At 39.6% G+C, this 16,217-nt stretch overlaps 1 protein-coding gene across 12 annotated transcripts in view; it reads left to right on the top strand.

The window, feature by feature from the left end:
* EP400 (E1A binding protein p400) overlaps positions 1-16,217 on the top strand; it is a 46,948-nt gene that overhangs the window by 16,104 nt on the left and 14,627 nt on the right. For 7 of the 12 annotated variants that reach the window (XR_010607075.1, XM_065646173.1, XM_065646168.1 and 4 more), the window contains 22 exons: positions 566-655; positions 1,844-1,951; positions 2,704-2,897; positions 3,077-3,254; positions 3,881-4,017; positions 4,405-4,574; positions 5,046-5,220; positions 5,625-5,761; positions 6,252-6,438; positions 7,419-7,585; positions 8,426-8,580; positions 9,112-9,345; positions 10,420-10,584; positions 11,416-11,583; positions 12,140-12,231; positions 12,395-12,675; positions 13,418-13,620; positions 13,722-13,891; positions 14,081-14,277; positions 14,754-14,865; positions 15,538-15,681; positions 15,944-16,102. Coding sequence is in view for 11 of the 12 variants with exons in the window: in XM_065646173.1 (XP_065502245.1) it covers positions 566-655; positions 1,844-1,951; positions 2,704-2,897; positions 3,077-3,254; positions 3,881-4,017; positions 4,405-4,574; positions 5,046-5,220; positions 5,625-5,761; positions 6,252-6,438; positions 7,419-7,585; positions 8,426-8,580; positions 9,112-9,345; positions 10,420-10,584; positions 11,416-11,583; positions 12,140-12,231; positions 12,395-12,675; positions 13,418-13,620; positions 13,722-13,891; positions 14,081-14,277; positions 14,754-14,865; positions 15,538-15,681; positions 15,944-16,102 (3,623 nt within the window). In the remaining variant the exon portion in view is untranslated. Of the gene's footprint in view, positions 1-565; positions 656-1,843; positions 1,952-2,703; positions 2,898-3,076; positions 3,255-3,880; positions 4,018-4,404; positions 4,575-5,045; positions 5,221-5,624; positions 5,762-6,251; positions 6,439-7,418; positions 7,586-8,425; positions 8,581-9,111; positions 9,346-10,419; positions 10,585-11,415; positions 11,588-12,139; positions 12,232-12,394; positions 12,676-13,417; positions 13,621-13,721; positions 13,892-14,080; positions 14,278-14,753; positions 14,866-15,537; positions 15,682-15,943; positions 16,103-16,217 lie in introns of all 12 variants that reach the window. The other 5 variants (XM_065646177.1, XM_065646176.1, XM_065646178.1 and 2 more) reach the window with 2 other exon arrangements.

Raw genomic sequence — 16,217 nt, 5'->3', positions numbered from 1 at the left:
CACAAACCAAATACCAGCTCTCCTCCATTTCTTAGATAGATTATATAGTTAATTAGACAGTAAATATTGCTTGAAAGAGCTTCATTGAAAATTTGAAAAAAAAATATTTTCCCCAAAAACACATGGACATCATTGTTGGTGGATTTTAATTTTTTCTGTCCTTGTTCCTTTGTTTCTCAAACCTTACTAGTGGTCTCAAACAACTTCTGAGGATTTCAGACTGAATAACCCATCTACTTTAGTTCCTTTCTGGTGATGGCATCTGTGTCGTGTTTCTGACAAAGAAAATCCCCAGTTTAAAGCTACAGAATGACCTGTCTCTGGTGGCCGTTGTCAACCAACACTTAGGAGTTCAAGATTGAGGCAGAAGTGCTTCTCTCCTTTTCACTTTTCTTTTAAGTTCTATGTGTTTCTCTCAAATTTTCTTGTTTTCCATACATCTCATTCTTTTTGAATCCTACTAACATTATAATCTATGCTAGTACACTTCAGAGGCATATAATTACAACCTTCCTGAATTACTGTGTGATTTGAATGCCACGGTTAGCGTTTGTTTTCATTTTAGTTGAAGATGAAGAAGAAACAATTGAAGAACAAGAAGCTATAGAAGGAAACATAAACCATCAAACTGAATTGTCTAACCTAGCCAAAGAAGGTAGGCGTGTGGCTTGATTCCTCCCTGTGGTGCGCTCAGAAACAAGAGGTGAAACCGTGCAGCCGTTATTGTGTTTGTAAATAGCATTATAGATGAGGAGTTGAATGCATTCAGATGTTGCCATATGTAATCCGTATTTTTTTTTTCTGTTTGTAAAGTTATAGTGGTTAGTTTCTGGAATTATGATGGATATCTGTATTTTATAAAGTGGTCCATATACTTATCTAGTTATCACACAAGGTAGCTTGAGAAAAAGGCTGAAGCTCTGCATTTCTGTAAAACCTCACAGCAAAAGACTCTCAGCCTAAGTTCTAGGAATGCATGATAAATACTTAAAAGCAGAAGCGTATAAGATTGAACATGAACATTTAATCGTCAACTGTCTCGAGTATCTCAGAAGGGTTTTGTCACCCACCTCATAAGTCTGAAAGGGCCCCGTAGTGCTGATTTTGGGGGGTATAAATACTTGAAGATAAGGGGTTTTTCGAGACAGTGCTTTGGCCAGCAGCTCTTTTTCATTAGCAGTGTAACAATAACTGCTCTGCTGAGCTTGACGTGTGCAAAGTATCCCATAGGGATCATTTCACTTATCATGGTGAAAACCTTGCCAGTTTTTAGAGGCAAGCCCGCAATTAATATGCAGTTTGCAAATCCATTTGTTTGGTCTGTTTGGCAGCTTAGTGGCCGCAGCCAGCTGGCCAGCTGGAGGGATTATAACTCTTGGCCAGTCAGCCAAGTTCCTAATGAGGATGTTTCCTGATGGATTGGCCACTGTCAGCGTGCACATTCCCGCTTCAACAGCTCAGACAAGGGATCATGGAGATACTGTTCAGTGGGGTTGAGGTGCAGCTCAGTTTTGAAACTTTGAGGTCTTGAATTGTCTTTCCACCACTGGGCTGGATTTGATGCCCCTGCCTCCCCAGTTTGTTGTTGGTTTGTATGGTGGGTTTGTCGTGTGGTACAAGGCAAGCTGAGTGAACAGACTGCTTGGTGTCATGCCAAGTGTTCTCCGTAATCGAGGTCATGAAATAAATATTGCCATCATCCACCTAATAATTACTTCTTCAATTAACTTCTGATTAGAGAACTGGCTTTATACAATTGCGAAGAAGTAATGAGATTAAAAACAATGGTATTGATTATTACAAGTTTTGATATTTTTAAACTTCATCCTTTAATGACCTTCAGCTGAATTGCCTCTGGAAGATTTACTGAAGATGTATGAAGGTGCCTTTGCAGAAAATTTTCACTGGCCCCAGCCGAAGCCCGATAGTGAAGAGGACAGCAGTGAGGAAGGTAAATCACTTGTTGTTTAGAAGAAGTTGTGCTGCCTTAAAAGGTGAAATAAATTGATTAGCTCTTCAGGTCTCTGCTAAAAGACATCTTATACTAGGGGAAAACAAATATTGATTGAATCGCATTTTTTTAAAAATTATTTTTAAGTGAAGAAGAATGTTATATACAAGAACGAATGGAAAGTACAGTGGCTTTCTTGCTACGCATTTGGAATGATCATTAGAAAACTTAGATTTATTCCTGTTATTACTGAATATTTTTGGACAGTGGTCTGTGAAGAGTTTTTTCCTTTTTTTTTTTTGTTTCTGTTTATGAAAAGACAGTAGTGTTTGCCTGTCTTAAAGTCGAGATGTGTGAGATGCTCAGGAACAACAGTGAGCCATAGAAGAGCCTCTCTACACTGAATTAAACAGCACTCTTTGTAGCTAGCTAGTATTACACAGTTGCCATCTGTTCTGTATTGCAGTGATGATGGAATTACATATTAGAGAATAGGTTTAGGTAGTATGAGAGAACCTCCCCAGAAGTTGTGAAAAGCTACCGGTCGTGTTAGTCTGGCTAGTGTGAACATCCAGAACACGTATGTGTTTCTGAGGGTAGGCTATTTTCATTTTAGCTTGAGTAGCCTGAAAAACATAGAATTGTGTCGAAAAGTTAGCCGCCTCCTTTCAGGCTCTGTCTGAATTCTGGCCATCTCGATTCCTTTGCGTAACCGATACTTAAGATACCAATGTCATTTTTTTCTCCCATAGAAATGGAAGAGCACATCTCTGATCGGGAGAGTCCCCAGAAGGAAGTTGTCCTCATAGACTCCCTGCTCAGCATTGACCAGTACAAGGGGCTGGACAGATCGAGTCCTCCTAAGAAGAACATGCGAGACATTTCAGAAGTTGCTGCTGCAGCAGAAATGCTGTTACCTAAAGGCAGCTCGAGGATAACAACAGCGGTAAGACTCCCTATTTTCCGCTAGCCGGTGTGCTTACTTTTACATAAATATCGCTTTTTTCATGGTTTTGCAGATTTCAGCAACAAACTACACTAAATATTTTCTAGTTATTGAACTACAGAATGGTTATGCTTTGTGAATTTAACTCAGAAAAAAATGTAAAATCGTTTACATTGCAGGTAAAATACAATACTCCATCACTGCTGTATGGGCCTCTCAGAGAGTATCAAAAGATCGGGCTGGATTGGCTGGCAAAGCTGTACAGGAAGAATCTCAACGGTATCCTGGCAGACGAGGCTGGGCTTGGAAAAACAGTGCAAATTATTGCCTTTTTTGCTCACTTGGCTTGTAATGAAGGTGGGTTCATTTGCCTAACAATTTTAGAGGGGTACTGGGCCGGCATTATCTTTGTGAATTGTAGCCTAGGGTCACATTTTTTTCTGCTGAACTGTACCAGACTTTAGTTAATGCAGTTAGGGGTGTCTTCATATCAAGGATGCTGCTTGATCAGTCTGCTGTTACCTTCTAGGTGATAAAATTCTTCTGAAGCCAGTTTGTTAGTATATAATAGCCTTACAAATTTTTTAATGACCAGATGGCCATAGATAGTTAAATTCAAGGAGTAAATACAAACAGTTGGACAAGTTTGTCTTGCGTATCATCTCAGATATTGCTAATAGTGGTGGCGTACTGAGGATGGTCTAAGAATATAAGTAAGGCAAAGTTTGTTGTGGGGGTGGTATCTCTTACTCGAGCAGTTGATGTAGTTGAGGGAAAAATGGATACTAGGTGCAGAACGGGTACCTGAGGTCTGAAAAATAATAGAGACTAGATTAGTCATTGAAATACGTCTGTTGTTATTGGATTGCACTTTTAATGATGCGCTGCACTTAAAAAAATTGGGGACAATATAAACCACATGAATTGTCGGGAGTAACAGTTAACAGTCTCTACTGTTAACTGCTCTGTTTCCACTTCTGTAGGTAACTGGGGCCCTCACCTTGTTGTTGTACGGAGCTGTAACATATTGAAATGGGAGCTGGAATTGAAACGCTGGTGCCCAGGCTTGAAAATACTTCTCTACTTTGGCAGCCAAAGGGAACTTAGGGCAAAAAGACAGGTACTGTATTTTGCAACTCTTACCCTGTTGTATTTAACATTTTAGATGGCAAGATTCTTCCTTTGACCTGTATTTATCTGTGTGTTCCTTGCATGCTGATGGGAGATGAGACATTTTTAACACTGCAAGTTGGTTTACAAAGAGGTTCACACCTAGAAGTTCTAGATTTTTAAAGGCATTTTTGGAACTCCCTTGCTATTGAGCAATACATGCAACACTTTACCAGCTTTTTGAACTGACTATAATTTGAAGAGCAACACTGTCTTTTAGAATGCTTTGGGTCACAGCATCTTTCTGTTCTTAGTGGAAAAAATGGCTGGTTGTATTAGAAGATACTTGAGAGTTCTGCCTTAACTTTTGTCTCATCCTCTCTTTCCTTTTCTGCAGGAATGGACAGAACCCAACAGCTTCAATGTGTGCATCACTTCCTACAAACAGCTTTTCAAAGGCCACCCGGCATTTATGAAAATGCGATGGAAATACTTAATAGTCGATGAGATGCAACAAATAAAGAACATGACTGAGAAGCACTGGGAGGCACTTTTCAGTCTCCGCAGGTATGGAGCAGAGAATTGTTGTCTTGTTGGCAATGGGGTTTTCTCTCTTCTTGTCACACAGTTCCCTTCTTGACAGAAAACTGATAAAAACCCTCTTGATTTGGCCTGCCCCAATTCCTATGCAACATGCACCTACAGAGGTGCCTTTAGTTGAAACAATCAGGATTCAGAAACATGCTTGGGATATTTTTGTTGCCACTGTTGTAACAATATAATTGTCCTTTGCTGTTACTTGTGCTCCCAAACAGATCCCCCTGTATGTTCTGATGCTCTGCAAGGAGGAAGCTAGTTTGGCACTATATTTAGGATTAAAAAGAGAATTTGTCCTAGATTTAATTTTGTTAGCAATACTTACTTCTTTTGTGTATCTCACAAACCTAAAGCTAGAGTAAACAGTGTTTGAGTATTGGTGTCCTTTTCATCATGATGAAAATGATGTATCAGTTAAAAATCTTCTTTTATTATTCACAGCCAGCATCGTTTGCTTCTGATAGACACTCCTTTGCATAACACATTGATGGAGTTGTGGACCATGGTGCATTTCCTGATTCCAGGAATTTCCAGACCTTATCTTGATTTTCCAGTAAAGGCAGCTAATGAGGAGAACCAGGATTATTGCCATAAACTGGTCATCAGGTTACACAGAGTATGTTGTCGTTTCTTCTCATCTGTCCTACTACCGTAGTTAAGCTGTTGGAGGAAAAAAAATGAAGAAAGCAAAAGATGTGGTTCAGCTTGAAATTTCTGGCCTTTCTTAAAACTTTGTCCAGTTCAGACAGAAAGTCCTGCTGAAAGCAGAGATTTCTGCTACCAGAATAGTGTGGAAATTTCTTTTAAAAATAATACAAGGCTCAGATTTTGAAGCATAACATGCAGAAATGAAAGGACAAATTACTGCTGTACAACTGTGTGCATGGCAATATGATTATATGTGGCACGTGAGGTTTATTCCATCGAATGTGTTAAGTGTAAATAGGTTCAGCTTCCTGTTGTAAAACTGCATCTTTGAAGTGAGAAATATTATTTTCCCTCAATTACGAATTGTTTCAGATGATTCAGCCGTTTATTTTGCGAAGATCAAAGAGAGACGTTGAAAAGCAGCTAACAAAGAAATACGAACATGTGCTAAAGTGTCGTCTCTCTAGTCGACAAAAAGCCATGTATGAAGATGTCATATTACAGCCAGGGTAAGGAGTTAAAATAGTAAATAAGAAAGGCTGCCATTTTTGGTGCTGAAGCAGGATGATAAATGATGATGATGTTGGAAATGTTTTAGGTTTTTTTCTGAAATTTTCCATAATGACTAGTGATTAGAATATGATTACATCGTAAAGTAAAATTACAGGCAAGTGATGCTATGGGCCTAATCCAAAACATGCATTTACCTCTGGAACCTAAACATCAAAGTGTCATGGTCAGGTTTGCTGCTATTTTGTTTTAAGATTTGTCTCTAATGAGTAGTTCTTTATTTCTTAAAGCCCAAAGTGTTTCATGTTTCCACATTTACATGTGGAACCGTCTACATAAAAGGTTCTAGAAAGACCTGAGTAAAATCTAAGCTTGTTTTAAGCCTTTTGCCTAACGCACTGTGCTGCACATTCTCACCTTGCTGATTCAGGGACATCTCCATGAAACTTGTACTTACATTAATGTGTTTCTGTATCAATTATTTGGTAGAACCCAAGAAGCCCTCAAAAGTGGACACTTCATCAGTGTCCTGCATGTCCTGATGCAGCTGCAGCGAATTTGTAACCACCCTGATCTGATAAACCCCCGGCTTTCCAGTACCTCGTACGTATCGGAAACACTGGAGTACAGAACTGCATCTCTGGTACTGAGTGCCCTGGAGAGGGATATTTGGAAGGTGAGTAGGAAAGTTAACTGTTTTCTTCTTTCTTAGTGACCCTGTAGAGTTTCAGTACTTAATATTGTTTTTTTCTACATCGTAAGTCTACCTGAAGTTTATAGATGGAAGGAATTGACTGTTCCATAGCTGTTCTTGACAAGTGCATACTTGCTGCATCTCTTTTTTAGGAATAGCAGCCTGAGCTTTTCAGGTGATTTGTAATCAGTAATTTTTCTTTAACTACTTGTTCAAAGAGAAATTAACATTGCTTCATCATACTCATGTTTGCAGGAATTTTCCAGCAGGGAACACGCTCCGGGTAGCACGGTGCTTATTTATGTCATTCTGTAATTTTCTTTCAGCTTTCAGTAGCTAAAGGAGAGCAAGACTTACTCTGTTTCACATAAGAGTAAGAACTCTGATTTAGTCACTAGATTAGTACACTTCTGTCAAGCCATTTGAAATACCGCTATTTGTGTTACCTTTAAAGAAGTGATCCCTCTCTTTGAGATAATCAAAGGAAATAATTGCATTAGAGAGAAGTACGAGTAATGGAGCAGATGAGGTGATCTTTTTGGTTGATCTTATTTCCATCCTTCGTATTTTTCTACTCCTAAATTATACACATGCCTTTATAGTTTGGCATTTGAACTCGATAGTAAACAAACACCTCCTAAGAGTTCTGCTTGATTCTTTGGAAATTATGGTACATGAAGACCTGTTAAATGTGCCTTGCTTTGATTTCCCTGGCTGGGTAATGATTGCAGTTCTTTTTCTTCCATGCTGATGTTTAAAGTGGGACTGTCATTTTAAGATATATTTCCAAGGTTTCTAGACAGTTTTGGCTAATAATCAATAGTTTACTTTTTAAACTTACAGCATTCATTTCACATTCATTTCAAGTTAAAAAGTAAAATATAGAAAGTGAATTCAGCATAGAGAGGGCTTAACTGTTTGGGTCGCCACATAAAATAAAGTTTATTTTACAATATCGCTAGGAATCAGACCTGTCTCTTTTTGATCTCATTGGAATGGAAAACAAAATGACTCAGTATGAAGCACAAATGTTGCCAAAACAAAAGGTTACTAGAAAGTTGATCGAAGAGATCTACAGCTCCCCTGCCCCGCCGGCCAGGCCCAACCCCGTGAAGCTCAAACCCAGCAGGTATGTGCAACTGCCCTCCTTTTAAACTAGAATTATGGAAGAAAATGCAGTTCTGTTGGGATGTTGACAGAGTTTTGTCTGCACCTCCGGTTACACAATTCACACAAAATCTCAGACTGGACTTTGCACTGTATTATTCTGGTGCTTTCTTGTTTACCCTTGAAAACAGAGATTCTATTTTAATAGCTTTTGGAGGCATGCAGTTCTATCTGAAGTGTGTTTATGGATTTACCACAGATTTTACTTCACCAGCAGATGAATTTTTTTCTTGGAGTCCTTGTTTATGGCAAGTGAGTGTTGTTTTGCAGAATTAGCACAGAGATAATTCTTCAAGACTAAGCTGGGCTTACAGTGTTAGCTGTGCTTGCTGCATTCTAAGAGACATAATGGAGTTTTATAGCAGTAAATTTTTAGAAGTATTTCTCTGCTAGTAAAGTAGTGATCTCAAAGTAACGTGGAGCTGTTTTTCTGATGCAAAGGAGCTCCTGATGACCTGCTTGGTGTGTTCACGTCTCTCTGGAAATGATACGAGAGCCCTGTTCTTTTTCCAGATATTGGGCTAGACTCTCATAGCTGTTTGCTGTAATTCTGATGCATCCTGCATTAAACTGGATGCGCAGCAATGAAGTTTTCTTCTTTCTTGGACTTAGCTAAATGACTTTATAGAATGTCCATGCATGAAGTTTGCTTAAGTGATGAGTCTTGCCAGCTTCAGCCATCCATAAGAAAGAGATGAGCGTCTGATGTGATCAGTTTATACTTTCCCTGGGTGACAGAGTTTATTTTTAAAGGCCAAATTTTGATCTTCCTGTAGACTTTGACTGTTCGTATCCTTTTCAGATTGTTTCAAGCCGTTCAGTACGGTCAGAAGCCAGAGGGCAGGACTGTGGTTTTCCCCAGCACACAAGTCCAGCGCACGGTGGCCACAGCGACGGTGACTCAACAGGGACAAGTGCGAGGAAGGTCACCCATCGCTACGGTGTCTTCAAATCAAGGTAAGAGAGTTAGTGCCAGGCTGGTTACCTTGAACCTGTGCAGAGATGATACAAGTTAGTCTGTTGATAGGACTCCTTTTCCCTCTAGCGTAATGGGCTAGAATACTAATGGCTTAAAAATACCAACAGACTAATTGCCAGTAAATTTCCCCACTAGTTTCTACAGTACGATCTGCCAGTATAATGCAAAACTAAGCTTTGTGTAACCTAACTGTTAGCGTATGGAGTAGATATGGCACAGTTGGTATTTAAAACCTGATCATGTGTAATGTTCTATCAAAGATGGGAATTTACAGTGCTTTTGTGTATTTTGTTTAACCTTTAAACAATGCTTTCCACATATATATAATGTTGTAAAAGTAGGATGGAGTAAAAGGTGCGGATAGAAATCCCAGTCCGTAAGGACAAAACCGTTCCTGTAGCCGTTTTAATATCCTGTTGGAAAGGTTTCTTTTTAATGCAGGTTGTTTAAAAGAGCGGAGTTAAAAACAACCTCTAACAGCTTGCCCACACAACCCTTATCGATTGCAGCCGCAGCAGCACAGTTTCAGACAACTCAGGCTTCCACCAGTGCTCCAAGACAGCAGCCCGCAGCGACCTTCAGCACAGCAACTAGCGCAGCCAGCCCCGGGAAACCGCGGGGCCAGACCTCCGCGCAGGCCCCGCTGGGCCAGGCGCAGCCCGCGGCCCCCCCGCAGCCCGGCCCCCACACTGTGCTGCCGCAGAGGCTGGTTCTCACCTCCCAGGCCCAGGCACGGTTGCCTAGTAAGTGGCCTCCCCTTTCAAGGTTTCTCCCACCTTTGTACTACAATGAGGTTAAGTTACTAGGCACCCTAAAATGTGTACAGAATCGTTGTTTTCTTTTTTTTTTTATTCACTCTTCTGATTAGCCTTGCTCAGTATGTCACTTGTGACCAAGGAAAATCGAAAATTGGATAAGAAACAATAGAATTGCTGTGGACATACATTAGTGGTGTCAACTTAATCTCCTATTTCTGCATGTTTCTTCTGCTGGCAAGACTTCCTTCAGAACAAATGTTTCAGCTCTATCCTAATTATTCCTTTCATATTAAACACTAATCCATCTGCTAAAGGCCTCTCTCGTGGAGAGGAACGTCGCAGCTGTTAGGCAGAGAAAAGCGATGAGGCTTTGCTTTAAGGTTGTATGTGCACTGCCTATTAGCATGTGTATAGAGTACTGAGCACTGATGTATTAATTTTATCTCTGGGGTAATGCACTGCCTTTACAAAAGCTACATTTTCACGCCAATATTTTCTCAATGTCATAAAACTTAATGCTTGAATGCCTCTAAACTTCTGCATTTAAATCACAAAAAGCTTGGTCCTTGTCACTCTAAAGCTTTTTGGTTTGTCTAAGTGCAGATCATTTAATATAAATCATATTTCATCGGCAAATTTCAGGCCATTTCAAATGTGTATTTACAGTGCCACGTGTGTGAATATTTTTGTCTCTTCCTTAAACCTTCCTTCGTGCTCTTGGAAAGGCAGTGAAAATCACTTTAATGTCTATACTTGTTCTGTTACAAAGTGTCACATGAGTTTTCAGGTAGCTCTTAACTTTTTTGCTAATGAAAGTGATCATTTCTAAAATGTTGATGTTCTTACCCTTTAAACAATCAGCTTTTTTTCCAGTTTGTCCAACAAATATAGAAAGCAATACCTGCTTAACTTCTATATGACACTTTTGATGCACTAAGTATAATTATGCATGGAAGGCGCTTCAGCACCAGTTTACTAACCAAAACTTAGAATTGTGAATGTTGAACAGCTTGCCTTCTGCTTTGTTATTTTTGTAATGCCTGTTTCCCTCCTTCACAGGTGGTGAGGTAGTAAAAATAGCCCAGCTGGCTTCTATAGCAGGAGCACAAGGCAGAATCGCTCAGCCAGAGACCCCCGTGACGCTGCAGTTCCAAGGGAACAAGTTCACTTTATCGCACAGTCAGCTTCGGCAGCTCACTGCAGGGCAGCCCTTGCAGTTACAAGGTACTTACTTCAAAACAGGGAGTTTCCCATTCTTTAGAATGCTCATCTTTTGACGTGTGCAGTGTGTTCCTCGTTGTTATGTTTTAAGGAGATCATTCCATCCCCACTGCTTGTGCTGTTCTGCTCTACCTGTGTTCTGTGTGAGACACAAGGTAGGTCTGTTTTGAAAAATAAATGTCTAGCAAATGAAAGACATAGTGACTTTCTTTTTCTGTGTTGTATTTCAATATTTTATTATTGAATTTGTTTTTACATGTATGCAATACAGCTAAAGTAAGGTGCGACATTATTTCAGATAAACTCCCTGAGGAGCAGAAACAGACAAAACTGAAGATGTTCTTGGTTTGTTCTGAAATGGTGTAAATAACACTTCAAGATTGGGTTTTGATTCAACTGTTACCCTGACCTAAATGTTCTACCTATGATATATTTTGCCCTCGAATTTCCCTTGCTGGTGGTATGTGTGTTGCCAAATTCAGGAGAACCTGGAAATCTTGATTCTCTGGGGCCAACATCAATAAATAGAGGGAACGCTAAATGAGGATTTTTTGATCAATTTGGTTTCATCTGAGTTCCGTATAAAATACCTAAATTTAGAATGATACCCCTACAAGGTGAAACTCCTCTTTCACTATGAAGACTTAGGTGTTTCCCTCCTGTTGGATATTATAGAACTTTAAATCAGATTGGCATAATGAACTTCTCTGGGAAAATTTAGCACAGTTTTAAACAGTTACGATGAGTTTGTAACATGAGCATCTTTTGCTAGAGAACTCTATTTATCCTTTTGCACTCTATTCAGCCTTATTTTGGTCCAATCCTCCGTTGCAGGAAGTGTTCTTCAGATAGTCTCAGCACCTGGTCAGCAGTATTTGAGGCCTCAGGGTCCGGTGGTCATGCAGACGGTGTCCCAAGCAGGAACTGTTCAGAATGCTCTGAACGCTTTAGGAAACCAGCATCAAGCAGGTGTCCCAGCCTCCACAGCAGTGACACAGCAAGGTAGGTTTTGTAGCCTGAAGAAACGTCTCTATCTAAATATTCAGTCACTAAAAACACATTGGTATGTAACTCCAAATTATTATAGATCATAATTTTGTAAGTTGAGTTCAGAAGCAGGTAAACTGTGAGGCAAATCCTTCTGATTTGTACATGATGTGTACTGGAGTTTTAGATAATTTTCTAGTGCAAACCTGGGAGAGCTTGAAACTGTATTAAATATATGGATTTTTGTTTTTACCAGTTGAGTCTTAGGTCAGATTTTTGTGGGAAGAAGTGAGCTTGTAATACTTTGTTACTTTTTCAAAGAAGGATCAGGGTGACTAATTTTTATACTGACAGAGAATGTCTAGCAATTCTCTCCTGTTTTTCTGCATTGATTTTGCTTTTATCTAATTTTCTTTGCTTCTCTATCTAATCAAGCTACTGTTTTCCCTTTAGACTAAAAATTTGTCTACAATTATGACATGTTACAGCTATGAAATGTCTACTTGTTCAAAATGATAAATGAAACCAATCTTCAGAAGAATAAATGTATAAACACAAGGTTTATCCTCAGTTTGTATTCCAGGTAGAACTGCAGTTACTAATTTGTCATCTGCTGACATGGGAGCAGCGTTAAAAGCAGCACCTACTCATGGGCAGTCGCAGGTACTTGATTTTTATTTTTTTATGGGAACACAACTTTTCAGAATTGATACTAAGTCCGTGTAATAATTGGAAGCTATAATTTACAAAGCTGGACTTAATTAGGAACTTTGATGATTACAGAATAGGTAAAAAAACTTTTTTTTTCCAAATTTTCTTGATAAAGGAAACATACGAGGAAAAGAACCGGCTTTTGAAAGAGCGCCTGGACAGAATATTTTCTGGCAATGAGCGCCGTTGCTCGCGGGCTCCAATGTACGGCAGAGACTTGCTGAGCGTGTGTTCTGTGAGCAGTGCCGGGTCCCCTGGGGCCAGCGGCTGGGGCTGGGCCGGCTCTGTCCGCTGCTGCCTGTCCGCAAAGTCCTCCGCAGGCACGAGTAACCCCTTGCAAGAAATGATCCTGACTTTGGTTCAGCAGCAAGAATCTCTGAAGGATGTTGTTAACAGGTAACGTGGGACTTGGCCTTCGCTGCATTTATTTATCTCTTAAAAGCTCCTTTTCAAAAAACGCTTTAAAACCTTGTTTCTCTTCATGAGCCTTTTTGGTTTAGACTGATATATTCAGCAATAAATGGTGTGCAGTGTGAACGTAAAAATAGCGGTCACTTCTGTTTCTTTTAGGATCTTTATCATAAGAGTTTTCAGTGCCTCGCTCCTAATCCAAGCCCAGATTCAGTTGACCATACTTCAGCTTACATTCTTATGCTTTGGATTTACCTCTGAGTAGGTACCTCTTGGAGCCAACCAACAAGAGTTAAGACACAGAGATGTAGGCAGCAGCTGGTTTAGCTAAAGCTGACGTTTAGTGGATTGTATACAGAGCAATAGCTGCAGTTTTCTAGAAACATGAAATGTGATTAGAAGAACTCAAGCTTTTCTGAATTGCTTTTAGTAAGTTTGGTATGATGGGTGCTTCTTGTGTTTGAACTCCAGTGATGAATACAATGGTCACAGTGCAAACACCTTGACAGAAGCAAAAGCAAAGCAGACAAAACAAAGCAAAAAGATCAAGGGTTGTAGAGGATGTTAACACTTTGAAGACAGGCAGCACTTACTAAGTCAGTTTAACAAAGTCCTTAGATAATAGTGTAAAATCGCATGGTTGACAGACTGAAAATTATTCCTGCAGATGATCATTTTGTATGTAACTTTTAAAACTGGTATTCCCTTGTTCTGATGCTTTTCACAGGGCTCTCTTCGTATTGCCAGCTGCTGTTGCTGCTCCCCCGTGTTTATATGTAGCCAATCCTCCCCCTTCGTATAGTCACAGATTGAAACTCCTTAAGCACAGTCTGAAGCAGAAGGCAGCTCCACATCTGCATCAGTTGCAACAGATTACAACTCCTCACTTGCTGCAGTTCCCTGACCTCCGGCTGGTGCAGTATGACTCAGGTAAAGGAGGACATTTAGTGATAATAGTCCAGTAATTTCCTGTTTCACAGGAATGGAATTTCTATATCAATCCGTTATTGGTTTTCTTGTTTGAAATACAGGAAAACTAGAAGCTCTTGCTGTCTTGCTTCAAAAGTTGAAATCTGAAGGGCGCCGTGTGCTGATTTTGTCACAGATGATTCTCATGTTGGACATACTGGAGTTGTTCCTGAATTTCCATTTCCTCACATTTGTGAGGATCGATGAATATGCTAACCATGAACAACGGCAGGTAAATTTGCCTTAATGGTTGTGCACTGGTACAGCAATATGTGCTGCTCAGGCTTTCCCTTGTTTCTTACTCAATTTGCAACACTTGACTTGTTTTTGTCTGGTTTTTATTAGGCTGTCGTGAATTTAGTTTGGTATTTTGTTTTGGTGTATGGTTTATTTACTCTCTGCTTTTCTTCTGTTTATGTAGGAGCTGATGAAGATTTTCAACAGAGACAAGCGCATTTTCTGTGCCATCCTTTCCTCTCACAGTCGTTCCACTGGTGTCAATCTTGTTGAGGCGGACACGGTTGTGTTCTATGACAATGATCTGAACCCAGTGATGGATGCAAAGGCTCAGGAATGGTGTGACAGAATCGGGAGATGTAAAGATATCCATATATACAGGTGATGGTTACTGAGCAATGACTGCTTTTTAACATGCTTTAATGTAAGGTTAATTCAGATAGTGCTACTTTTTATGATATGGAAAAAAGAGGAAACAGTGCTGAAAACTTCGTCTCACTTCAATAAAAAGGGTACCAGGTTATCATATGAAAATGCGGTCTCACCACCAGCTGTAAGGAACGAGTCATACCTGCCTGGGTTTTGTCTGCTAGTTTACATGGTATTAATTTTAAATGAGCTGTGTTGTTGTTTCGTTTTTGTTTTTAATAATTACACTACTTGTTCAAAGAAAGCTTTAAAGTAGAGGTGGTAGTATGTGTTTTGTTCTGGGCCTGTACCAGAACTAAAAAAAAAACCCCACAAACCACCACATTTTAAGAGTTTGGTGTTATTCTCTAAGGGCAATTTCTCTTTTTGTTTCTGAAAGCTGTTTTGGAAATGACTTGTCAGATTTCTATTATTTTGTTTTTCCTTAGGCTTGTCAGTGGTAATTCTGTAGAAGAAAAGCTTTTGAAAAATGGCACCAAGGACTTGATCAGAGAAGTAGCTGCTCAGGGAAATGACTATTCAATGGCCTTTTTAACACAGGTAAGTTAACATTCAAAGTACGTTCAAACACCGGTGTTGCAGTGTTTAATACATTCAAGCATCTGTGTTGAAGTATTTAATGACAGTGTAGCAGAGATCTGTTTAGGCTAGAATTGATTGGAAAGCACGTTAGCTTTCATGATTGCCTGCACTCTGGCTGTTACTGTCTGTCTGCTTTTGTTCCGTTAGTCACATAGTGATGCACAGGCATCGCCTGTGGGACCCCTAAAACATTCCTCTTTCTTGCTCCCTTCTGCAAAATTCTCCAGAGCTTGTAAGGATGAAGATTTCAACAATTTAACAGTGTGAGGTTTGGGTATGTAGTGGTGCAGCTCTCCAGTGCTGCTCTGAAGTTGCAGATGGGGACTGCACTGGAGCTGCTCCGTCCCTTCTGGCGCTCCTGGGACGGTGGGGCAGGAGGAGACTCTGTATTTCTCACTTTCCTATATGTGAACTGTTAACACTTTATTCTGCTCTGTCCTGCAGGAGAGTTACAGAAGAGATTTTCCAGAAATAATAGATAGAGGTTTATTTTTTCTTTAGTCAGTCCATAGTTTATAAAGTCACTTGAACCTGGGCCTAGTTCAAAGTTATATAAAAAAATAAGGTAGTCCTGAAAGTTGAATATACTTCTCTTTTTTTTTTTTTTTTTTTTTCCTTCTACTTACTAAGCAAACGATTCAAGAATTGTTTGAGGTTCATTCTCCTATGGAGGATTCTGGATTTAGAGTGAAAGCAGAGGAATTTGTAGTACTTTCTCAAGAGCCATCTCCAGCAGAAAATATTTCTCCTAAAGTTGCAAGACCATTCATAGAGGTAATTATTAACACATACCTTAAAAATGCAGCTTTGCAACAGTAGTATTGAACAGTTGTCTTTTTTTATTTGGGTAAATTTTATCAATCTCTTTTGCTAGCAGTTTTATGTTGTTTTGTCATCTTCCTTGTGACAAAACTTCCAAAAGCCCACAGCAGAGACTTATTCCAGAAATTTGTGTTGGGTTTCAGTGAACTTCTTAGGGAGATTCCTTCCATATTTTTGGAGTCTTCATTATTTTTAAAATGTGTCTTTCTGAAAGGCCCTCAACAGTATTGAACAAGAGGATGAGGAGTCAAACGATTGTGTACGAGAAATAGGACCCAAGTCAAGCATTGAACCTTTAATCTCAGAGCTCTGCGAGACAAAATACAAGGAAGAGCCCTCACAACTGGAGGAGTTAGTTGCTGTTGTGGATCAGGTACCATGACTTTCCGCGCATATTTGGTTATAAAGTAATGTTTAGTTCAAACATTTCAATTTTTCTGCAGTCTGGCCTTAAAGCAGCTTTGTTGTCTGTGGGATTGATACTCCCG

The sequence above is a fragment of the Caloenas nicobarica genome, chromosome 16 (assembly GCF_036013445.1).
Source record: "Caloenas nicobarica isolate bCalNic1 chromosome 16, bCalNic1.hap1, whole genome shotgun sequence".
In the NCBI taxonomy this organism is placed as follows: Eukaryota; Metazoa; Chordata; class Aves; order Columbiformes; family Columbidae; genus Caloenas; species Caloenas nicobarica.
Note: the sequence above shows the minus strand (reverse complement) of the source record. Positions and strands in the feature narration are given on the sequence as shown.